Below are 26,154 nucleotides of genomic sequence, written 5' to 3'. Positions count from 1 at the left end.
CACAGCTGGTTAATGAAGTAGCCAGGATCCAAACTCAAACCTGCTGGACTTTCCCTCTACTGTACCAAGCTACCTCATTACCAAATAATGCATTTTTACCACACAATAAAAAGATCTTTTATGCCTCCTGGTGGCTTTCAGTCTGGAGCAGTAGTAGGACATCTACAGATTCCCTGAACAGGAAGGTAAAGAGGCAGAGCCAGTACTTCTGGAAACAGAATTATTAATGTCCACACTGCAGGCTGTACGGGCAGAATTAACACTGCGGAGAATGTAACCTGTGAGTGGAAAAGAAAGAGTGAGCAGTTCTCCTAAAATACAAGGAAGAGGATGGAGAGAGGAAAATAATAATGAGATTACAACAATGGAAGGCAAAGGAGGGAAATCTAAGTAAGATGTATAGTGATAAATGGAATATTTATGAACGGAATATTTCCTGCCATATCAGTAAACAAAGGATGTCACAGTCACCGATGATTGCAGCCCTGCAACGAGAGCCGGAGGAAACTCAGGGCTGAAAAGAATACCTGCCATCTAGCAGCCAACAGACCGCAGCCACTCCCTGCGGTGAGCCCCAAGGAAACTCAGGAGGTGAAAACGAAGGATACTGGCCCCAGATAGTTCAATGCATGTCAAAGGAATGATTTCAGTGAGCCCAGACTCTTGCATCTTCCCATACATAGAAAAGCGCTAAATTCTTTGACATATCTGGTTTTCTTTAATTAACAATAATCCTTTGACGTTCCCGACTACCTGCCCTTCGTTGCAAAACTCCTATGTGTCCTGGCTCCCCCCTCGCCTCCTTGGAGCAGTTTCTCAGAGTTATCTGAAAAGCCATGTCCTGGGCTGCAGTCCTTATTTTGCCCCAAATAAAACTTAACTCACAACTCTCACGTTGTGTATTTTTTTAAGTCAAAAATAGTTACTCCGGAGGACGGGAACACATAATTCAAATTGAAGTATTATTTAAAGATATAAATGTAGAAAACTTATGTTCTAAAACAGAAAACTGTGCAATGCAGTCTGGAACATGTTCTTGACAAAATGAAAGCAAAGAGGCCCCATGAAAACACATCCGAGCATCCCCCACAAATCATTTCTGTGTCTTCTCTGTGCACCAAATGCAGGAGTCCCAGGGTATATATATGTGAGATATGTGAGGACATAACCAATGTTTGGATGCGTGTGCGTGAAGAAAGCCGCCCCTGCAGAGGTGGCAATTGCAAAAACGTAGACCATAATTTTTAAAAATTTATTTATTTATTATTGGCTGCGCTGGTCTAGTTGCGGCGAGCGGGGGCTACTCTTCATTGCTGTGCGTGGGCTCCTCATTGCGGTGGCTTCTCTTGTTGTGGAGCACGGGCTCTAGGCGCACAGCCTTCAGTAGTTGTGGCTCGTGGGCTCTAGAGCACAGGCTCACTAGTTGTGGTGCACGGGCTTAGTTGCTCCACTGCACGTGGGATCTTCCCAGACCAGGACTCGAACCTGTGTCCCCTGCATTGGCAGGTGGATTCTTTAACCACTGCACCACCAGGGAAGTCCTGACCTTAATTTTTTTAACCTAAAAACAGACCTCATGCCACATCAGCCATGACCTTACGCTAAAAGGATGGTCAATTCCAAAGCATTAGCTCAGAGAGGCAATTTCTGGTGCAAATGCCCCTGAGATGTCTCAAGTGATCTGCCTGTGCCCCGGGTTCACTTTTTCTCTGGCTGTTCCTGTGTCTTCCTCTTCTTGGCGTAAGGTTTGAGCCAACTGACACTTCTGCTTGTCACTTAGCCTGCTGGTGATGCCAGAGTACAGAGTGACTCTCTGGTGCACCCTCCTGTGCCTTGATGGGGGTTTGGTGGGAGTGTGAGGTTCTAGCAGTGGGGAGGGGCAGCGGAGGGTCTGGGGCAACTGTAGGAGACCCGCAATCTCCCTGGGGGAGAGAAGAGTCACCACGGTCAGGGAGCGGTATTCAGCACAGTCCCACGGAGGTGGGCAGGTTGCAGCGCCTGGGGCTGGGGAGCATCCCAGACCAGGAAAGCTCGGCAGGCAGGTCTGGGTGCTGGCCTTATCGAGGCCACAGGAGGGCGAGAGCAGGCCAGAGGCTGGACGTCCTCTCCTTCAGCCTTAACCAGGCTCAGACCCTGGGACACTGAGTCTAATTGCAGAGCTGGGATGAGAATTCAGGCCTCCCCAACCCCATTTAGTGGTAAACAGTTTCTAAGTTATGTAAACCACTCTCCCTCGGAATATCAAGTGCTACTCTTGGCCATCTTATCAGCAAACACTGGACAGTTTCTTCCTCTGAATATCAATAGCCAACGAGGTAAAAGTGTAGAGAACTCAAGTCTGCCCCTCCTGGTAATATTAGGTTAATTCAGTCTGGTCACCTGTTTTCTAAGTCTTCCTCCGATAGGGTGTCACTCTGTAGTTACATCCGGATAGGACTGTACTTATTTCCTCCAAAATAACTGTAGGCAGAGGGTGATGCTAGAATCTTATATGTCTTCATAATTACTAGTGGCTATAGGGTATTTTTCTATTTATTCCAGAACCTTAAGATTTCAGAGATGGATGAAAATAATAATTACCTGGTTATCCCACCTTGTTTTGCTAGAAGTGAAAAACTGAAGTTCAGAGAGGTAGATGGACCTGTCCAAGGTCACACAGCTAATGGTGGGAAGAGATGGGAACGCAAGTTTTTCTTTTCTTTTTAAAATTTTTATTTATTTTTGGCTGTGTTGGGTCTTTATTGCTGCACGTGGGCTTTCTCTAGTCGCGTGAGCAGGGGCTACTCTTCGTTGTGGTGTGCAGGCTTCTCATTGCGGTGGCTTCTCTTGTTGCGGAGCATGGGCTCTAGGCCCACGGACTTCAGTAGTTGTGGCCTGTGGGCTCAGTAGTTGTGGCGCACAGGCTTAGTTGCTCCACGGCATGTGGGATCTTCCCGGACCAGGGCTCGAACCCGTGTCCCCTGCATTGGCAGGCAGATTCTTAGCCACCGCGCCACCAGGGAAGCCCGGTAACAGAAGTTTCTGACTTCCAGCCCTGTGTATGTCTGCAATTTTATAATGTCATGACTGCCGGACTACTGTTAGAAATGAAAGCTAAGAGACAGGTTCTCTTAGACAACTGACCATTGTCTCTCAGACAACAGAAACCACACGGAACATTTCAAGAAACACCTAACAATGATCAGTTTAAAAACTTTCTCATTAAAGCACACATACACCCATGCACACTCACTCATATACGTGTACCCCACCCTCTTCTCTGGCTACATTTTACACTGTCCAGGTGTGTCTTGCACAGCCAACAACTTCACGAACAGACTGCTACAACCCTATGTGTCCTTTAAATGAATGCCACCACAGGAGCCAAGCCTGGAGTACCAGCAAACCCCATCCTCCCGCGTGATCCTGGTGGCCGCCCAGAGGCCGTCGCCCTGCTGGGCTGGCCCGGGAGCTCCTGCATGAGATGCCTGCCTGCCTGCCTGACTGAGCAAATCTGCGTCGAGAGCCGAAGAGGCAGGGGGAGTTATCTCCCGCCTTCCCTTCCTCAGGAGGCTGGCGGGCTGTACGGCAACCAAAGGTTCACAATGCACATCAGGGTCTGCAATTACATAAACATCTATATTAGTTTCCTAGGGCTGCCTTAACAAATTACCATAAACTCGGTGGCTTAAGACAAAAGACATTTATTCTGTCATAGTTCTGGAGGCTACAAGTCTGGAATCGAGGTGTCTGCAGGGCCATGCTCCCCTCCAGGGCTCTGGGGAGTCTGCTCCATGCTGCCCCCCCCGGCCCCTGGCGTCCCCTGGCTTGCGGCTTGTCACTCGGGGCCCTGCCTCTGCTGTCCCCTGGCTGCCATCCCCTCTGCGTACGCACCTCAACTTCCCAACCCCTCTCTCCTTATAAGGACGCCGGTCGTTGGCTTTGGGACCCGCCCTAATCTGGTCTGACTTCGTCTTAATTTGATCACATTTGCAAAGACCCTGTTTCCAAATAAGGCCACGTTCACAGGTGCAGGGGATTAGGACTTCAATGTCTCTTTGGGGGACTCAACCCACAGCACCTAGTGTCCACAAAGCTCACTCTTCTGCCCTTGTCTATCCAAGGCACGCATGTGGCTTCACCCTTCTCGGCAAGGTCCTGGGTAGAGCCCTGCCCCGCTCCCCAGAGCCAGCGAACCCCTCACACAGGGCCCCTCACCCCCTGCCGTCGTCCGGAGTATTTCTGTACATGTGAAGGCTCTCGTCCTACACCTTCAAACTCCTCGTTCAGTTCACAACACCCGCAACTTGTGTTCCCTGTGTGTCTTACACCCTGGCCCACACATGCACCGCAAGTGAGGCGTGCAGGGCCGTGGGCTCAGCCACCAGTGCAGGCTCTTTCGCCAGTCCCTGACGCCACCGAGGAACTTCATAGGAACAGGACCCCGAGACCTTCCGAGATGAGGCAGAGAGGGAGTGCCAAGGCCATGGAGGACTTCTGGTTTTGAGGTGCCCCTTAATTCCTAAAAGGTTCCAATGTCTTCGTCGTTTATTCCATACCTCACTAGGGTTGTAGCCTTCATGTTGGGAGCTGCAGAGATGGGGGTTCTTCTCCCTTTACTGCTGGGGTGCGTACAATGCAGAGGTGATTCCCTCTTAGCGTTAATTAAACTCCAGCATTTGTGCAAAAGAGAGGTCGCCATGGGACCCCCAAGGGTCCTTTCACTTGATCAGGATCGGCTCCCTGCAGGGCGATGTGGCTTCATACACAAGTGTCCATCTCCGCGGTGTCTGTCTGTCCAGAGGACGGCCCAGCTGGCGGCTGCAGGATGACACGATGAGGTTGTCACTCAAACAGGTCCTGGTAGTCGGGCGGCTGTTCCTGCTGACCACAGGGGTACAGAAGGAGCTCCTTCCCCAGGGAGGTGATGGGTTCCTCCTGTGAAGCAGAGGGTACAGGTCAGGCTGTGCCCAGTGACAGCAGCACAGGTATTAGGCGGCTCCTGAGTCTTATTTATGACAGTTTAGTAGGAAGCCCTGCCCTCCCTACCCCGCCAGAGCACACAATCTCTGGTCTCCCCTGGTGTTCACAAAGCTTCCAGAGCACACAACCTCTGGTCTCCCCTGGTGTTCACAGAGCTTCCAGAGCACACAACCTCTGGTCTCCCCTTGGTGTTCACAAAGCTTCCAGAGCACACAACCTCTGGTCTCCCCTGGTGTTCACAGAGCTTCCAGAGCACACAACCTCTGGTCTCCCCTGGTGTTCACAGAGCTTCCAGAGCACATAACCTCTGGTCTCCCCTGGTGTTCACAGAGCTTCCAGAGCACACAACCTCTGGTCTCCCCTGGTGTTCACAGAGCTTCCAGAGCACATAACCTCTGGTCTCCCCTGGTGTTCACAGAGCTTCCAGAGCACACAATCTCTGGTCTCCCCTGGTGTTCACAAAGCTTCCAGAGCACACAACCTCTGGTCTCCCCTGGTGTTCACAGAGCTTCCAGAGCACACAACCTCTGGTCTCCCCTGGTGTTCACAAAGCTTCCAGAGCACATAACCTCTGGTCTCCCCTGGTGTTCACAGAGCTTCCAGAGCACACAACCTCTGGTCTCCCCTGGTGTTCACAGAGCTTCCAGAGCACACAACCTCTGGTCTCCCCTGGTGTTCACAGAGCTTCCAGAGCACACAACCTCTGGTCTCCCCTGGTGTTCACAAAGCTTCCAGAACACACAACCTCTGGTCTCCCCTGGTGTTCACAAAGCTTCCAGAGCACACAACCTCTGGTCTCCCCTGGTGTTCACAGAGCTTCCAGAGCACACAACCTCTCGTCTCCCCTGGTGTTCACAGAGCTTCCAGAGCATACAACCTCTGGCCTCCCCTGGTGTTCACAAAGCTTCCAGAGCACATAACCTCTGGTCTCCCCTGGTGTTCACAGAGCTTCCAGAGCACACAACCTCTGGTCTCCCCTGGTGTTCACAGAGCTTCCAGAGCACACAACCTCTGGTCTCCCCTGGTGTTCACAGAGCTTCCAGAGCACACAACCTCTGGTCTCCCCTGGTGTTCACAGAGCTTCCAGAGCACACAACCTCTGGTCTCCCCTGGTGTTCACAGAGCTTCCAGAGCACACAACCTCTGGTCTCCCCTGGTGTTCACAAAGCTTCCAGAACACACAACCTCTGGTCTCCCCTGGTGTTCACAAAGCTTCCAGAGCACACAACCTCTGGTCTCCCCTGGTGTTCACAGAGCTTCCAGAGCACACAACCTCTCGTCTCCCCTGGTGTTCACAGAGCTTCCAGAGCATACAACCTCTGGCCTCCCCTGGTGTTCACAAAGCTTCCAGAGCACATAACCTCTGGTCTCCCCTGGTGTTCACAGAGCTTCCAGAGCACACAACCTCTGGTCTCCCCTGGTGTTCACAGAGCTTCCAGAGCACACAACCTCTGGTCCCCCCTGGTGTTCACAGAGCTTCCTTGGCTTAGGCAGCCTTGAAAGAGATTTTTCTTGCCCGCAAACTGCCACGTGGTCTCCCTCCCTCCTGGGCTTGTGCTCTAACTTAAGAGTGTTCTCATGATGGAAAAGAATATATTAAAAAAAAAGAATGTATATATATGTATAACTGAATCACTCTGCAGTACGGCAGTAATTACCACCACATTGTAAATCAACTATACTTCAAAAAAAAAGCAGTGCTCTCAGATGTGATCAGAGTGCACAGATTTTGTAGCACCTCCTGCATGCTCTGCCCCAGCGGGCTCTCCCTGAGCATTTGAGGAGGAACTAGGTTCAGTGGTAAAGGAAATGCCATTGACAATCCTGATTTTCAGGAGGGGTCATCAAAGGCTAATCCCCCACTGCTTGTGTCAGTCATTTTTCTTGCAATTGCCTTTCACTGTCAGAGCTGCTGCAGGACCCCTATCACAGAGCCAGTGAAGTCTGCGCATCGCTTCACCTTGTGGTACTCCACCAAGTCAGCCAGGCTGGCGTGCTGCAGCTGGTCGGCACCCAGGAAGCTGTACGAGTCCGTGGAGGCATCTATGAGGAAGTGTTTGCAGCCGTCCTTGGACAGATAGGACAGGACGTAGCCCTTGATCCTCTCACTGACCCGGATCAGAAAGCTGCCTGGCACGCACGTGCTCAGAAGCTCATTCGCTCTCTGTACGGTGAGAATTCCTGTGGGAAAGAAGAGGTGTGTCAGCCAAATCATTTCCAAAACTCCCCTCTGTTAAACACAGCCGTGTGGATAAAGCTAATAAAAACCTGAGCAAGTTTAAGTCCAGTTTGGACTTCTTAGGAATACGGTATAGTATCATTCGTCATCTGGTATTTGGTGACGGGGCCGGGGTAGGTTACATAAGCAAATGGATAGTATAAACGAGAGCTGAAACGTTTACCCCTCAGAACACATTCCCACTCGCACACCCACTGACAACAGCACAGGCGTCAGGTGGCTTCTGAGTGTCGTCGGACCCTTGACGGTCGTCCTGGGAGGGTGAGCTCTCCCCGGGTGACTGATGGGGACTCTGTGGCCTGGGAATGATCCTGCTTGATCTGGAACGGTAGTCCCCACCCAGGGCAATGTCTGGAAATGTCTTGAGACATTTTTGGTCGTCCTGGGTGGGGGGCTACTTTCCTCCAGTTCGTTGAGGCGGGGATGATGCTAAACCTCCCACCGTGAACAGAACAGCCTCACTACAAAGAGTGATCCAGCCCCAATGCCGTCAGTGCCGAAGGTGGACACACTGGTCAGGTGTCAACAAGTGAGTGACAGAAGCGGGATGGGCCCAGGCCTACCCAGTGCCCTCTGCTGTGGCTACTCCTAAAGGAGGCTTCATTTACAGGAATGAGGGTAGATATACAGGTATATGCATGTACATGGGTATATATGCTTATCTATTAATATTTATGTCTTCACATACATTCAGAAGAATGAAAGCCTTCATGTATATACACATGAGTTTTATACCCCTATGTATACATGTGTATAGTTTGGATGCCTCATGAACTCACACTGATTCAGACCGGCCTTTCCCCCAATGAGTCCACACTCATGACGTCTGACCCGTATTCCCGGTTCCCCTTCTCATGCCTAGTGTAATTCTTCAGATGAACCAGCAATGTGATGAGACGGCCAGAAAGCGCACAGACACGTCTTGGCAGGGTGGTGAGGGCGGTGAGTGACTCTGACCTCTGACCTGGGGAGCAGCGTTCTCTGCGCCCTTTCCCGCGTCAGCAGATGGGAACCCCTGCCTTCTCCCATGCTGCTCCTCAGTATCGTTATCAGGAAAACCCAGAAAACCTCCTGGTGGAAAGGCAATGGATTATCACAGCCCTTTAGTCTAACATGACTAAAGGTGGTAAAGTTAATTGAGAATTAAACCTAATTATCCAGGGTGAAGCCTAAACTAAAACTGCTTCTACGTTCTCTCTTGTAAGCAGACCTTTAATAAAGGGAGGACTGGAAATCCAGCTGACCGGCCCGCCTCCTGCCCCGTCCCCCCTGCAGGGCCCGCACCTGCACGTCCCGGTGCGTGAGGCTCAGCCCCAGGGCGACGCCAGGATGGGGGTGGGAGTGGGGGCGCTGGACAGGAAATGAGCCTGCTGCCTCTCCTCTGGCCCCAGCTCTGCTGTGTCCCTGCCCCATGGGGCACCTTCTCTGTCCCCTCCAGTCACCTTCCTGCCCTTCCCCAGCGAGACTGAGCCACTGGACACGGCAGGCACCGTGACCCTGAGGAGCCCCTGGGTCAGCTGCTGGGTGTCCGCGTCAGGTGCCCAAGTGACGCCCAGGTGAGCTCCCCCGCTACGACCGCTTCTCTCTGCCTGTTGTACCTTCTGCACACACCGGTCCCACGGAGGGCAACCGGAGGCTGAACCAAGGCCACAGGTGACCAGCCTGCCTGGGGCCTGCAGGGGACCAAGGTTTGAAGACTCTGGGTCTGTCTCTGAAACCAGGGGTATTTTTCACTGACTTCAGAATCGAGCTGAGGGGCTCATTCTGAAAAGATTTCTCTCCCCTCCCCGACTTACTGACAGGCTGACTCTGAGATTCCAGATTACTTCAACAGATGGGACAGATGTTATAATGTATAATGTCTGGATTTTATCAAGAGGGATTTGGATTCCTAAAATGAAAGCTATTCTGGAAAATTATAACCAGAATAAGGCAAATTCCTCCTAAAATCAGGTCATATAGTAGCTGTAGATCAAACCATCCGAGAGCCTCCCAGTCTGTAACTATTCCTCATTACACACAAGTCCTGGTGCTGTCTCATCTCCAGAGACACCAGAACTTGGTCCTAATGGGGCCTCCTTCCACTCGGTGGTACCCACGGCAGGTGCAGAAGGTGAATGCTACGGGAACTAGGCTTTGTCCTTTTTGCTTTACAACAGGGTCACCACGCCTGAAGGCCATGCTCTCTTGGTGCACCTGTGATACAGGTCGATGGACAATTTCTCACGATTCCATCGAGGGCAGCGGGTGCCTTCAGGGAGGCCTGACTGAGGTCACTGCCAAGCTCCCCCGTAAAGGGAGCTCTTGAATGCAATGCCGAAGTCCAGCATCAGATATTAATCACCACGGACTCGTGCCCCGTCCACAACTCTAAGAAATTAATTCTAGAGCAGTGAGTGGCCTTCCTCCAGTCCCTGAGGCTGTGACACCTCCAGGCCACCACCCTCGCACCAGCTCTCCTCACACAAGAATCAAACCTGTCTAGGAGCATAGAAGGATCTCCGCACTAGTGGAAACGGATACATAAAAGCTGCCTTCTGCTTCACCAGTTTTTTGAAATGAACCAGCTCTTCACCCAGCGGTCTATTTTGGAGCTGAATCCAGGACAGGTGGGGCAGAACGGCGGTGGCCCGGGGGACAGCAGAGGGCATTGTGCCAGGGGAAGGGGCTAAGCTCCTGAGAGCCTGGACCCCCGGCTTGGAGGGGAGCAGAGAGAAAGGTCTCACTTGTCCCGGTCATCTGCGTGACACCCGGCGCCCTCAAGAACAGTCCTATTCAACAGAACTTTCTGTGACGATGGAAATGTTGTCTGTGCCGGTCATGTGTGGCTACTGAGCACCTGACATGTGACTGAGGGGCTCAAGTTTTCATTTTAATTAATTTTGCTGTAAAGAGCCAGGCATGACTAGTGGCTCCATATTGGAGAGCACAGCCCTAAACCCGTGTGAGTGTAGGTTTAGCGCTCCAGGCCAGGCCCAGGAAAACTGTTTTTGCACAGGAGACGATAAATGGACCCCAGGAGACCTGAAACAACTCAGAACCCCCCGCAGGACCCTCACTGGAAAGCCAAGTGACAGCGACTTCCCTACAGAAGGAGGGCAGGTAAACGGGATGCCCTTTGCCGGCCCTTCCTCCGTATTCTCCAAGATTCAGCCCAACAGCATGAAGCGTTCTCATCTCTCCCTGAGCAATCTGAGGCTGAGGGTCCTCCAGGCCCGGTGAGCACTCACTCACCCTCTCCAAGGGCTCACCTGGCCCGACCTCCACCTGGGCAAGCGCCGTCCACAGCTCTGAGGGGACCACGGCACATTCTGCTTCGTGTCTCCCTGCTCCACCGCGTGAGCAACGAGAGGGCAGCTACCACTCCGTATTTATTTTCACAGCCTCAGCACCTGCCACTCAGGATGCCCAGAAAAGGTCTAACGAATAATTTTGTCTTACTTCTTTCTCTAGGACACTTCTAGCAACCACTGCCTCTGGTCTGAGAATTGTTACCACGGGGACAAGGGGTGCACTCATGTTTCTCCAAGGCACCGCTAGGTCTAACTCTGCTGATACATGTACATCTGTGTGACCTGCTTCCAGTGTCTGGAAAAGCTGTGTTTGATAACCAGACGAAAGATAACCCAATAACAACAGCACTGAGGGTTCTTTGTGTCTGACTGGCACTCCTCTAGGTGTGCATCCCCTCATTTAATCCTCACAGTGGCCTGAGGAAGAGGCACTGTCACTGCCCTTCAAGGACAAAGGGGAAGGCCCATGTTGCAGAGTTCCTGACATGCGTACGGTCTCTCGGGTGGGCCCCGAGTGCTGGCTGGACCCGGTGCCTGACCCGAGGCCAGGATCACACACACCCATCTGGAACACCTGTCCCCGGCGGGCACGTTGGTTCTTCCAGGCAGAGCCCTGCAGACTGCGAGTGTACACGTTATCCCCGGGGAGTCTTAGACTTGGGAGAGAGCTCCTTCCTACTTTACACACTCTGACCCTGCAGCATGTAAAGGAAGCATGTTCAGAGAGGTTCTGGGTCCTGCCCTGGTCCTCTGTGTAGAAGGAGGCGCACCGTGATGCTCACATTCACCCTTGACGTCTCAGGCACCTTAGGGATGATGAAAAACGGTCAGAGCTCTTAAAGTATTATTCATAATGTTTCCTTAATAATTCAAAGGTTAAAATTACATCGTTTGCTCTCACTTCATCACCATGGCTAACACTTACTAACCAGGCCTGAGTATGCGTCACACACCGTTCTAAGTACTTTATGTATTTTACCTTGTTCAGACCAGCCCTGGGAGGCAGGTAACGTCGTTATCTGCATCAGACTGATGAGAGTCAAGTGCAGGAGTCGTGCGACTTGCTGAGGCCACACAGCCGGTTGGTGGGGGACCGGGAGCGGAGAGCAGGCGGCCAGGCCCCAGAGATGTGCTTGTTGCCAGCGCACGTGCTCGCCTACCCGCACCGGCTCAAGAAGCAGCGTCTAGCCTGCTCTGGCTGTGGCAGCAGAAGTCCAGGACACAAGGCACGTGACAAAGAAAGTCTGACAACGAAAGCGTGGACTTAAAGCTACTTCTCTAAAGAGTAGAGTGCCCCTTTCCAGAAACGCATCACAAGTAAACCCCCAAGCAGAGCCACTCCCTTTGGTGGGACCACCCACTGCCCTCTCTCTTGCCTCCGAGGTCCCTCCAAGACCACAGTGGAAACCGCAAACCCAGAGCCGCGGGCGTCAGTGATGGGAAGTGTGAGGCTCCGAGTGCCGGCAGGCCCTGACCCCGGTGGCCAGCAGCGTCAGGGTGAGGACCCAATTGCATCATTTGAAAAACTCAAGGAAGAGAGGGTTTGGGGTTAATGGACTGTTCTCAGCATTATTGGAATAACATACTAAGCCCTGGGTAATTTATGAGAAAAGCCAGGGTCTCCCAGAAAAAAAGTATTTGCTGCAGAAAAGATAGCTCTTCTCAAATCTGAATAAATACTGTAGCTTTCACCTCTTTCTGTTTCATCTTCAGGTATTTCCGAAATCTGAACTAACACTACGCAGGCACGTAGGAGAACCGCAGAGAATAACTTGGACAAAGTGCTCTGATGCCTCGTTGCAGATGAAGCTTTGATGCTGAACGGAGGTGACTCCCGGGGCTCGTGGCTCAGGCCCTGCTGGCTCCTCCCAAGGTCAGGGCTCCCCGTGCCCTCCCCTGCGGAGGCTGGAGACAGCCAAGCCAGCCATTTACAACTGGCCTCCCGTTTACATTTCAGGGGCAGGAAAAAGTGGGCTTCAGGCCAGACTAGTCTTCTGTTTGCATTTCCTGAGACAGGAGATAGACAGGTTCTAGATTAGACATTTAAAATCAGCCTCCTGTTTGCTCTCCGCAATGGAAGTGACAACAGAAACAGTGTAAATAGCCAGACTCTGTCTCCTGTGGATGCCTGAAGATAACAGCCGTGGCAGGAACAGAGAGGGGCTAAACTTTGTGTGGGTAAGGGATCAAGAGGTCACATATGTCCCACCCTTGGGGCAAGGGAGACGCTGCACATGTCCAGAAAGCCTCCTTGGGGGTCAAAAAGGAGGGGGCACTACTCCATAATGGGTGATGCTAAGGCCGTCCCATAGGCCTCTGGGCTGGAATCCATCTTGGAAAAAAGTTGCGCACACACGTGTTAGGGAGGGTCCTAGGGCAGGGCAGGTGCGGAGAAAGAAACCAGATAATTGGCCAGAGGTAAACAGAGACCCAGAAGAACTGCCCTGTATAAGTGACTTCACTGCCTCTTTACTGCACTCCTCATTAGGGAGGACGCCCACACCCGTTCTCTCCGGGTGTGCATCTCTGCCTTGTTTCTGTCTTAACTAAACAAACTGTTTCCCTGTGTGCTCTCCCACTTGCTGTGCTGTGTCTCTAATAATAAACTTTGTACCTGTTTCTACAGTTTTTGCCTCTGTGAGAAATGCATTTTTCACTGCGGGCAAGAGCCAGGGGTGTGGTGGCTTGGATTCCTGGTTTTCATCCAGGCTCCCCAGGTTCAATTTCTGGGCAGGGAACTAAGATCTCCCTTCACGCCACCACTCCCTGCGGCCTCTGCGAGATCACTGCCACGCACAGGCACCGACGTCCTCCTGCTTCCGACCACAGCCTCTTCCACTCCATGAGGCAGCCGAATCATAGATGTAAGTGAGGCAGGGTGAATACATTTGGGTGACTTTGAAAAGTCACACAAATCAGTAATTTGTGCTTAAGACAGAAGCTTGAAAAATCCCTTTGTGAGAGATGGGTAGAATTTTGATGCCCCCCCAATTAAGAAACCTCCACTCCTCAGCAAAATAGCTGAAGGACAGATTATCGCTTATGGATGCCAGTTTCCAGGTTAATTAAGGTTTTAGCCTGAAAGAAATCTAGGGAGGCTTCTGTGAGACTTTCTCAATGCAACCCATCCAGGTATATACACTCAGCCCTGGAGGACTGTGCTGATGGAGCCTGGATGGCACACTGCAGGTATGATGGAGAAGAACAAACCTGACTCCATATTGGACCTATTCCTTTAGCTCTAACCTTTGAGCTCTGTGGCCTGTGCTTAGTCATGCAGGCTCTGCACCTTTGTAAAAAAGAATGCTGCCTATATCCTGAAATATACAGGGTAGCCCATTCTCAAGGCCCGGCCTTTAAAGGTACAATGCTTTCCATTCATATAGAGATAAAAAGTTGCAGAACAGAGAATAACCTTTGTCTTGTTGTGACCTGACCTATGTGAACGTCGTGACCTATGTGGACAGCTGCAAGAACAAAGGATTCTGACACCAAGAAGCACACCACCTCCCCTTTTAGTGTAAAAGAAGCCTGAATTCTAGCTCGGGTAAGATGGTTCTTTGGGACACTAGTCCACCATCTTCTCAGTCTGCTGGCTTTCTGAATAAAGTTACTCTTCTCTGCCCCAACACCTCATCTCTCAATGTATCGGCCTGTCATGCCCTGAGCAGTATGAGCTTGGACTCGGTAACACTGGGAAGACAAAGACACAGGACTCCTCCTGGACAATCATCCCTAGGAACTTAAGTTCCAGAGAATAACTGCCTCCACAGAAATGGACAGGATTTACCCCCAATGGAGGATGAAAATTTGGAGGGTGTAGCAAATATGGAAAGAATCAAAATAGTTGCAGTATGAACTGTGTTGGTAGCCCATGGATGTTAAAAGGATTTGCTTTTTAAGTAGCTTAAAATGTAAAGTTTTAAAAAAATGTAAAGCATTTGGAGGGCACGTTCGATCATATGCCACGACAGCAAAGACATCCACAAGAAATAAATCAGGTGGAAGTATTTCATCAACAGTCTAAGCATTTCCAATTTCGGGTAAGGAAGCATAAATTACATTTCAGAGGAATAACGATCAGCTGTTGATGCATAAAGCAAGCACGTGAATTATCTAACAACAACAGAAGTAACTAGAAATCTCCTAAATCAGACATCTGTTTATGCATTTACTTCTGTCTTTTTCCCACCTTCCCACTCCTAGTTCCTGCTGGCTCCTAAGCTCCTGACACTGTTGCATATTTAACAGGAGTAGGAAAATGGACGGAATGAAGAAATAGGTCTGTGGGTTTCTGGATGGACCTTCAAACTTCAGTTTTATTTATTCCTTGGCCCTTTTCTCCAAGAAGTGGTACGATTAATTACATATCTACCCACATTGAAGACTCACAGCAGGAAACAGAATGAGTGAAATGACTTTGCTCAGAGGGGTGTTAAGTCTGGCCAGGAAGGCTCCCCAGCACTTATCACCAACTGCACAAACGGTCCAGACCAAAAGGCGCTCTAATAGGGTGGCCACACGCAAGAATGAAATGGATAAAAACAAGGCTATATTCGAGGTCAAGACAGTCCTGAACTCAACATAAGCATGCGAGGAGATAAGCAGTGAGGAACAGAGAAGAAAACAATCCCTCTTAAGGAAACAAAACCAAATAGACTTAACAACTACACTACTCAGAAAATTATAAATCTAGAAAAGAGAAGACACACTTCAGTGACCCTAGGACTCACTGCCATCTCACCACATCCTCCCTCCTAACCCCACGCTCAACCCTAACTGCTTGTTATGCTGAACTTTCCACACAGCTTTATTCCCTGTTTGTGGGGTGGCTATCTGCTGGTCCTTACAAATTACTGTTGCCTTCTGGGGTGACCTCCAGGGCTCTAGGCTTTTAAAGGACAGGCCCTAAGTAAATACTTGAGGAAACAGCGTAGGATGGTTTGGGCAGTAATTAAGATCTATTTTGTTGAAGTGCTGCCTCTTCCTCGTATGTGACGCTGCTACTCAAGACAATACTTGGTGGTGGGGTGAGGGTGATGAGGAACAGAAAGGCAGGGAGGACAGGAGGGGTGAACTTCCAATAGGAAGCTGATCGGTTCTGCTTACAACAGAAACACTGCACCAGGCCCTAAGCACTTCACGCATGTCAGCTGACTTACTTAAAAAACAATGCCGTGGTGTAGATACTATACCCATTTACAGAGGAGAAAACACAACTGAAACCCAGTGATCCATCTTGGAGTCTGGTACTAAGCCTGCACCATACTACCTTTCCGAGCTAGGAGCTAAGAAAACTCTGTGCTGCTTTGGGGCATTAAATTTTTTAAAATCAGTTTGAGATATCATTTACATGCAATAAAATTCACCAATTTTAAGTGTGTCATAGATCAATTCTGACAAACGCATACATTTGGGTACCTACTGCCACAATCATAATAAGATTGCACTTCTGTTACTCCAAACCCTGTGGCCTTGGAGCATTTGTATGTCAAATAACTGCTTCTTGAAATCCCACCTGGAAGTGAGCAAAACAGTGTCCAGACAAAAGCGTGCTTTTCCCTTATTCTCAGAGGCAAGGATGGGGCAAGACATAGCTGAATGAGGTCTCTTTGACACTCCCATTTCACCACTGACTGTGAGACTGAGTGACCTCGTTCATTTATCAGAGAAGCAAATCTCTGTGGTATTACTGTTCACTGATTTAAACTTCACAGGTTAATAAAAAGCACCACATGGGTGTTCTCACTTGTCCTAGTGCAGATACACTGTGGCTTTGAAGTCAAATAGATCTGGGTGTGAATGCTGCCTCTGCCACCACAGGTGGGGAAAGAACCTACCATCTTAGTTCCTGGGTTCTTCTTCTATGGAGTGGGAATGAAAGTTACCTTCTTCAAGAGTGCAGTGCAATGCTTGGCCCATGTTAGCCCTCGAAATATTACAGCTCCAACAGAATACTCTGACAGTAGAATTAATAAGAGTTCAACAGTGTTACTGGACTCAAGATCAATATATAAAAACATAACTTCTTTACACCACCAACAACCAATGACATACTTTAAAAAATCTCTTTCAAAATAGAAACAAAAAATATAAGTACATACAACTAAAGTCTGGTTTGCTTTCTTTAAAGTGCATGTCATGTATGGGGAATTTATTTAATGATTTAAAAAGAAATATAAGGAGACATTTACCATGTTCACGGGTGGAAAGATATGATAACATAAAGATGGCAATTCCCTCTCCAAATTAATCTACAAATTCAATGCAATTCCATTAAAAATCCCAACGAGAGTTTTAAAACTTGACATTACCAATCAGTGGAGAAAGGAAGGACTATTTAAGGAATGATGTTGGGACAACTGGCCACCCGTATGAAAAAGGATAAATCAAGCCTCTATACCACATATCATATATAAAAATAAATTACAGGGTGGAGTCAAGATGGAGGTGTGGGAAGACGCAGACTTTGCATCTCCCCACAACTAGGGTACCTGCCCCAATGCCCAAGGAGACGAGAGGAACCCCCAAGCGAACCGGTACGATGTGGAGGGACTGAGAGGGCAAGAGAAATGGAGGCTGGACAGGACCGGTGCCCCTGAGGGGTGACTGAGAGGGGGCAGGGGTTCCCACACCTAGGGGGACCCTCAGGGGCTCAGATCGGGGGGATGCGAGCCCAGCGTTTCCCCTGCCCAGTTAGCCGGGGAAGTCTGCCTGGCTCTCAGGCCAGGTCCTACGCCTTCAGAGGTCCCCCCCCGGGCTGGGTTGGTGCTGGGGACATAGAAGGGAGGCGGGGAGAGAACAGGAGAGGCAGGCGGGAGGGGCCCTCCAGGACCAGAGGAGTGCGAGAGGATCACAGGGCGTTTGCTCTGCCCACTGGGGCCTGGGGAGCCTGCTAAGCTCCCAAGCCGATCTCCCACCCTCTAAAGCCCACTCCAGACCACGTGGGTCCTGGGGACATAGGAGGGAGGCTGGGGAGATCAGGAGAGGCAGGTGGGAGGGGCCCTTCAGGATGCGAGGAGCAGGAGAGGAGGGTGCTTGCCCCCCCACTCGAGCCCAGGAGGCCTGCTAGGCTCCCAGGTGGGGTCCCCCACCTGCTGAAAGCAGGGGTGGGGGGCATTCCTGGGTCCCTTATGTTCCATTGAGCCTAAGCCCCACCCGTCCCACCCCCCTACCCCCCACCTTTTCCAGCCCTGTGGGTCCTGAGCATAGGCCCCGCCCACTGCCCAAACCTCCCCCTTGCTTAGGCACCACCCTCCACAACCAAGGCCTTTTCCACCTTTTTTTTTTCCTCCTCCTCTTTTTCACTATTGTGGTTCTGTTTTACCTTCTGGTTGTTGTTTCATCTATATTTTAATTTTTATATTTTTTCTAACATAGCTGTTAGTTTCCTAGTCTAATTTTATTTTTTACATTGTTTTGTTTTGCCACCCAGTGCAGCTTGCGGGATCTTGGTTCATGAGCTGGGGGTTGGGTTGAAGCTCCTGGGGTGGGAGCTCCGAGTCCGAACCACTGGACTAACAGAGAACCTCAGACCCCAGGGAATATTCATCGGAGTGAGGTCTTTCGGAGATCCTCATCTTAGCACCAAGACCCAACTCTACCAAACAGCCTACAAACTGCAGTGTTGGAAGCCTCAGGTCAAACAACCAGTAAGACAGGAACACAATCCCAGTCATAAAACAAAGGGAAAAAAAATGAGATGCAAAAAAATATGTCACAGATGAAGGAGCAAGGTAAAAACCTACAAGACCAAAAAAATGAAGAGGAAATAGGCAATCTACCTGAAAAAGAATTCAGAGTAATGATAATAAAGGTGATCCAGAATCTTGGAAATAGAATGGAGGCATGGATTGAGAAAATACAAGAAATGTTTAACAAAGATCTAGAAGAACTAAAGAACAAACAAACAGAGATGAGCAATACAATAAGTGAAATGAGAAATACACTAGAAGGAATCAATAACAGAATTACTGAGGCAGAAGAACAAATAAGTGAGCTGGAAGACAAAATGGTGGTAATATCTGCTGAGGAGAAGAATAAAGAAAAAAGAATGAAAAGAATTGAAAACAATCTCAGAGACCTCTGGGACAACACTAAATGCACTACAGGGGTCAAATTACAGGGGTCCCAGAAGAAGAAGAGAAAAAGAAAGGGTCTGAGAAAATATTTGAAGAGATTATAGTTGAAAACTTCCCTAACATGGGAAAGGAAATAGTCACCCAAGTCCAGGAAGCACAGAGAGTCCCTAGGATAAACCCTAGATGACACACACCAAGACACATATTAATCAAACTAACAAAAATTAAATTCAAAGAAAAAATATTAAAAGCAGCAAGGGAAAAACAAAAAATAACATTTAAAGGAATCCCTATAAGATTATCAGCTGATATTTCAGTAGAAACTCTGCAGGCCGGAAGGCAGTGGCAGGATATACCTAAAATGATGAAAGAGAAAAACCTACAACCAAGATTACTCTACCTGGCAAGGATCTCATTCAGATTCGACGGAGAAATCAAAAGCTTTTCAGACAAGCAAAAGCTAAGACAATTCAGCACCACCAAACTAACAACAAATACTAAAGAAACTTCTCTAGGTGGGAAACACAAGAGAAGAAAAAGACCCACAAACCCAAAACAATTAAGAAAATGGTAATAGGAACATACATATCGATAATAACCTTGAATGTAAATGGACTAAATGCCCCAACCGAAAGACACAGACTGGCTGAATGGATACAAAAACAAGCCCATATATATGCTGTCTACAAGAGATCCACTTCAGACCTAGGGACACATACAGACTGAAAGTGAAGGGATGGAAAAAGATAATCCATGCAAATGAAAATCAAAAGAAAGCTGAAGTAGCAATACTCGTTATCAGATAAAATAGACTTGAAAATAAAGACTGTTACAAGGCATAGGAAGGACACTACATAATGATCAAGGGATTAATCCAAGAAGAAGATATAACAACTAAATGTTTATGTACCCAACTTAGGAGCACCTCAATACATAAGGCAAATGCTAACAACCATGAAAGGGGAAATCAACAGTAACACAATAATAGTAGGGGACTTTAACACCCCACTTACACCAATGGACAGATCCTCCAAACAGAAAATAAATAAGGAAACAGAAGCTTTAATGACACAATAGACCAGATAGATTTAATTGATATTTATAGAACATTCCACCCAAAAGTGGCAGAATATACTTTCTTCTCAAGTGCACACAGACCATTCTCCAGGAAAGATCACATCCTGGGTCACAAATCAAGCCTCAGTAAATTTAAGAAAACTGAAATCGTATCAAGCATCTTTTCTGACCACAGTGCCTATGAGATTGGAAATCAATTACAGGGAAAAAACGGTAAAAACCACAAATACATGGAGGCTAAACACTGCGCTACTAAATAACCAAGAGATCACTGAAGAAATCGAACAAATAAAAAAATACATAGGGCTTCCCTGGTGGCACAGTGGTTGAGAGTCTGCCTGCTAATGCAGGGGACACAGGTTCAAGCCCTGGTCTGGGAAGATCCCACATGCCGTGGAGCACCTAGGCCTGTGAGCCACAACTACTGAGCCTGCACGTCTGGAGCCTGTGCTCCGTAACAAGACAGGCCGTGACAGTGAGAGGCCCGAGCACCACAATGAAGAGTGGCCCCCGCTTGCCGCAACTAGAGAAAGCCCTCAAACAGAAACGAAGACACAATGCAGCCAAAATAAATTAATTAATTAATAATTTTTTAAAAAGAGTAGCTATTATCATCACTGAAGGGAAGTAAAAACTTTAAAAAAAATACATAGAAACAAATGACAACAAAAACACAATGACCCAAAACCTATGCGATGCAGCAAAAACAGTTCTAAGAGAGAAGTTATATCAATTCAATCTCACTTCAAGAAACAAGAAAAATCTCAAATAAACAATCTAACCCTACACCTAAAGCAAGTACAGAAAGAAGAACAAAGAAAACCCAAAGTCGGTAGAAGGAAAGAAATCATAAAGATCAGAGCAGAAATAAATGAAATAGAAATGAAGAAAACAATAGCAGAGATCAATAAAACTAAAAGCTGGTTCTTTGAGAAGATAAACAAGATTGATAAACCCTTAGCCAGACTCATCAAGAAAAAAAGGGAGAGGACTGAAATCAATTAAATTAGAAATGAAAAGGGAGAAATCACAACTGACACCACAGAAATAAAAAGGATTATAAGAGACTACTACAAACAACTATATGCCAATAAAATGGACAAACATGAAGAAATGGACAAATTCTTGGAAAGGTACAATTTTCCAAGATGGAACAAGGAAGAATTAGAAAATATAAACAGACCTATTCCAAGTAATGAAATTGAAGCTGTAATTAAAAATCTTCCAACAAACAAAATTCCAGGACCAGATGGCTTCACAGGCAAATTCTATCAAACACTTAGAGAAGAGCTAACACTGATCCTTCTGAAACTCTTCCAAAAATTTCCAGAGGGAGAAACACTCCCAAATCCATTCTATGAAGCCATCATCACCCTGATACCAAAACCAGAAAAAGACATCACAAAAAAAGAAAATTATAGACCAATATCACTGATGAACATAGAAGCAAAAATCCTGAACAAAATAGTAGCAAACAGAATCCAACAACATATTAAAAGGATCATACACCATGATCAAGTGGGATTTATCCCAGGGATGCAAGGATTCTGCAATATATGCAAATCAATCAATGTGATCCACCATATCAACAAGTTAAGGAATAAAAACCATATGATCATTTCAATAGATACAGAAAAAGCTTTTGACAAAATTCAACAACCATTTATGATAAAAACTCTACAGAAAATGGGCACAGAGGGAACCTATTTCAACATAATAAAAGCCATATATGACAAACCCACAGCAAACATCATACTCAATAGTGAAAAACTGAAAGCATTTCCACTAAGATCAGGAACAAGAGAAGGATGTTCACTCTCGCCATTCTTATTCAACATAGTTTTGGAAGTCCTAGCCATGGCAATCAGAGAAGAAAAAGAAATAAAAGGAATCCAAATTAGAAAAGAAGAAGTAAAACTCTCACCATTTGCCGATGACATGATACTATACATAGAAAGTACTAAAGATGCAACCAGAAAACTACTAGAACGAATCAATGAATTTGGTAAGGTTTCAGGATACAAAATTAATGCACAGAAATCTCTGGTATTCCTATACACTAACAACAAAAAATCAGAAAGAGAAATTATGGAAACAATCCCATTTACCACAATAACAAAGAGAAGAAAATACCTAGAAGTAAACCTAACTAAGGAGGCAAAAGACTGTACTCAGAAAACTATAAAACACTGATGAAAGAAATCAAAGATGACATAAACAGATGGAGAAATACACCATGTTCTTGGATTGGAACAATCGATATTGTGAAAATTATTATACTACCCAAAGCAATCCCTATCAAACTACCAATGGCATTCTTCATACAATTAGAACAAAAAATTTTACAATTCGTAGGGAAACACAAAAGACCCCACATAGCCAAAGCAACCTTGAGAAATAAAAATGGAGCTGGAGGAATCAGGCTCCCTGACTTCAAACTATACTACAAAGCTACAGTAATCAAGACAGTATGGTACTGGCACAAAAACAGAAATATAGATCAATGGTATAGGATAGAAAGCCCAGAGATAAACCCATGCACATATGGGCACCTAATTTATGACAAAGGAGGCAAGAATATACAATGGAGAAAATACAGCCTCTTCAATAAGTGGTGTCGGGAATACTGGACAGCTACATGTAAAAGAATGAAATTAGAACACTCCCTAACACCATACACAAAAATAAACTCTAAATGGATTAAAGACTTAAATGTAAGGCCAGACACTATCAAACTCTTAGAGGAAAACATAGGAAAAACACTCTTTGACATAAACCACAGCAAGATCTTTTTTGACCCACCTCCTAGAGAAATGGAAATAAAAACAAAATTCAACAAATAGGACCTAATGAAACTTAAAAGCTTTTGCACAGCAAAGGAAACCATAATCAAGATGAAAAGACAACCCTCAGAATGGGAGAAAAATTTGCAAATTAAACAGTGGACAAAGGATTAATCTCCAGAATATATAAACAGCTCATGGAGCTCAATATCAAAAAAACAAACAATTCAATTAAAAAATGGGCAGAAGACCTAAATAGACATTTCACCAAAGAAGACATACAGATGGCCAAGAGGCACATGAAAAGACACTCAACATCACTAATTATTAGAGAAATGCAAATCAAAAGTACAAAGAGGTATCACCTCACACCGGTCAGAATGGCCATCATCAAAAAATCTACAAACAGGGCTTTCCTGGTGGGGCAGTGGTTGAGAGTCCGCCTGCCTATGCAGGGGACACGGGTTTGTGCCCCGGTCCGGGAGGATCCCACATGCCGTGGAGCAGCTGGGCCCGTGAGCCATGGCCGCTGAGCCTGCGCGTCCGGAGCCTGTGCTCCACAACGGGAGGGGCCACAACAGTGACAGGCTCGCGTACAGCAAAAAAAAAAAAAAAAAAGAAGTTAAAAAATCTACAAACAATGAATGCTAGAGAGGGTGTAGAGAAAAGGGAACCCTCTTGCACTGTTGGTGGGAAGGTAAATTGATACAGCCACTATGGAGAACAGTATGGAGGTTCCTTAAAAAACTAAAAATAGAACTACCATATGACCCAGCAATCCCACTACTGGACATATACCCTGAGAAAACCATCATTCAAAAAGAGACATGCACCACAATGTTCATTGCAGCACTATTTACAATAGCCAGAACATGGAAGCAACCTAAATGTCCATCGACAGATGAATGGATAAAGAAGATGTAGCCCATATATACAATGGAATAGTACTCAGCCATAAAAAGAAACGAAACTGAGTTATTTGTAGTGAGGTGGATGGACCTAGAGTCTGTCCTACAGAGTGAAGTAAGTCAGAAAGAGAAAAACAAATACCGTATGCTAACACATATATATGGACCCTAAAAAAAAAAAATGGTTCTGAAGAACCTAGGGGCAGGACAGGAATAAAGACTCAGATGTAGAGAATGCACTTGAGGACATAGGGAGGGGGAAGGGTAAGCTGTGACAAAGCGAGAGAGTGCCATGGACATATATACACTACCAAACGTAAAATAGATAGCTAGTGGGAGGCAGCAGCATAGCACCGGGAGATCAGCTCGTGCTTTGTGACCACATAGAGGGGTGGGATAGGGAGGGTGGGTGGGAGACACAAGAGGGAGGGGATATGGGTATATATGTATAAGTATAGCTGATTCACTTTGTTATACAGCAGCAACTAACAACAACGTAAAGCAATTATACTCCAATAAAGATGTTAAAAAAATAGTACATTAAAAAAAATCATGGTGAATAATATTTGATTTTTTTAACCAATAAAGAAGTCAATATAAGGCTTTTCATGGAAATTAATGTAAGAATTGGAAAAATAAATTCTTTATAAACTAATAAAAAAAGGCTAACTGGACAACAAATCAATGCTAATTAAATTAAGGTGGTTCCACCGCAGGCTGTTAGATTAACAAAGAAGTCTGGCAATACCACGTATGTCAAGTATATAGGAAGAAAAACTCTCAAGTATAGCTGGTGGGAGTATAACTTTGTATAATCACTTTGGAAGGCATTTGGCAATATTTAATATAATTAAAGATGCACATACCCTACCTCCCAGCATTTCCACTTCTAGATGTATACCCTGAAGAAATTATCATGAATGTCTACAATGAGACATGTTCAGGGTGTATACCACATCATTTTCTGCAATAGCAATAAAATGTACCAAATGTAGGAGAAGGGATGAATGAATAATGATATGTGTGTGTAATAAAATATATATCATCGTTAAACACAAATAAAGCATTATGTGTTTTATAGTGTGTGTATTATAAATATTTAAATAACATATATCATATAACACTGCACTACAGGTAAAATGAATGAGCCAGTCTCATTTATAAACAAAGAAAAACCCAGATAACATAATGTTGAGAGAAAACACACGTTGCAGAAGAACGTCTATAACATGATACCCATGTAAATGTTAAACACAATATTCTGTTTTATAGAAACATGTATATACCTATGTTTTATATTTTTTAAATATATTTTATAGAAATACACAGGTATGCATATATATAATAAGAGTATAAAAATATGGATGGAAAGGACAGCTTCAGAAGAGTGGTTCACCCATTGGGAAGGAGAGAATGAAATAGAATCAAAAAGGGAATAAAAAAGAAGCCTTAATTCTCTCTGTCAGGATTTATTTCTTAATAAAAGCAGATGTGAAGTAAATATGGTTTTTAACATTCACTGTATCTGGAGAGTAGCTATAACATGTTTCATCACTGGCACTAGATATATTTCCCTCTGTACTGTTCTTGTTTAAAATATTTCATAATTAGAAAAATCATGTTTAGGGACCTCCCTGGTGGTCCAGTGGTTAAGAATCTGCCTGCCAATGCAGGGGACACGGGTTTGATCCCTGGTCTGGGAAGACCCCACATGCCACAGGGCAACTAAGCCCATGTGCCACAACTACTGAGTCTGCACTCTAGAGCCGTGAGCAGCAACTACTGAGCCCATGAGCCACAACTACTGAAGCCTGCATGCCTAGAGCCCATGCTCCACAACAAGACAAGCTGCTGCAATGAGAAGCCCGTGCACCACAACAGAGTAGCCCCCGCAACTAGAGAAAACTCACGTGCAGCAAGGAAGACACAGTACAGCCAAAAAAAAAAAAAAAAAGAAAGAAAAAGAAAGAAAGAAAGAAAAGAAAAATCATGTTTAAACGAGGAGAGAAAATCCTCCATAATGTGGGTGGGCCTCATCTAATCAGTTAAAAGCCTTCACAGGACAAAGACTGACCTTCCCTGAGCAAGAAAGAATCTGCCAGGGGGTGGACAGCCTCTGGATCTGAGGCACCAATCTGGCCATTCTCCCTCTGGCTGGCCTGCCCAGCAGGTTTCGGACCCACCAAGCCTGGGACAGAGATGGGGGGGTCTCTGCTCCTCTCTGCCACTGCGCTGAGTGGTGGCTGGCACTCCCTCAGGTTCTGTGCCTGGTCTTCCTCTCTTACCATCTTCTCAACTCACCCCTGGAAAGTCTCATCCCCTCCATGCTTTTAATCGTGGGCTAACGATCCAATCTATTATCTCGAGGGTTGACCCATTAATCTGATTGCCAAATGGATACTTTCACACAACGGCCCCCCAAAACATTCAAACTCATCATATCCCAAACGAGTGCACTGTCTCCCTCCCCTAAGTCCCTGCATCCTCCTGGGTTCCTGTCTCACCAACAGCGTGCAGCTTCCACCCACCCCACAAGCCAAAGGCCCAGCAGCCCTCCCTTCCCTGGTCTCCTCCTACCCAGCCCCATCCTTACCCAAAGCTAATTAAGAGAAAGGGGTGAAATAGAAACTTCTGTGGGGTGGAAGATTAGGTGGCCAAAACAGTAATTTAGGAAGGGTGATTAACGGAGTGCATGACAATGAATGGAATATGGCAAACCAATAAAGAAGAGCTTCCATGCCGCTATTTCAAAACAGGCTTCCTGATAAATAAACAATTATATTTCCAAAAGATAAGTTGTGATCCATCTTC

At 46.7% G+C, this 26,154-nt stretch overlaps 1 protein-coding gene across 2 annotated transcripts in view; it reads right to left on the bottom strand.

Annotated features, from left to right (window-relative positions):
- Positions 1–3,667: 3,667 nt before the first annotated feature.
- The window catches only part of SH2D4A (SH2 domain containing 4A), a 74,623-nt gene continuing 52,136 nt past the window's right edge, over positions 3,668–26,154 (bottom strand). For both annotated transcript variants that reach the window (XM_067721564.1, XM_067721562.1), the window contains exons 9-10: positions 6,923–7,143; positions 3,668–4,917 (exon numbers count right to left, since the gene is read on the bottom strand). In XM_067721564.1, the coding sequence (XP_067577665.1) occupies positions 4,825–4,917; positions 6,923–7,143 (314 nt within the window). In that variant the 3' untranslated portion in view covers positions 3,668–4,824. The remainder of the gene's footprint in view (positions 4,918–6,922; positions 7,144–26,154) is intronic.

Source organism: Pseudorca crassidens, chromosome 21 (genome assembly GCF_039906515.1).
Source record: "Pseudorca crassidens isolate mPseCra1 chromosome 21, mPseCra1.hap1, whole genome shotgun sequence".
Classification (NCBI taxonomy): Eukaryota; Metazoa; Chordata; class Mammalia; order Artiodactyla; family Delphinidae; genus Pseudorca; species Pseudorca crassidens.
This window is presented reverse-complemented; position numbering and strand designations above follow the sequence as displayed.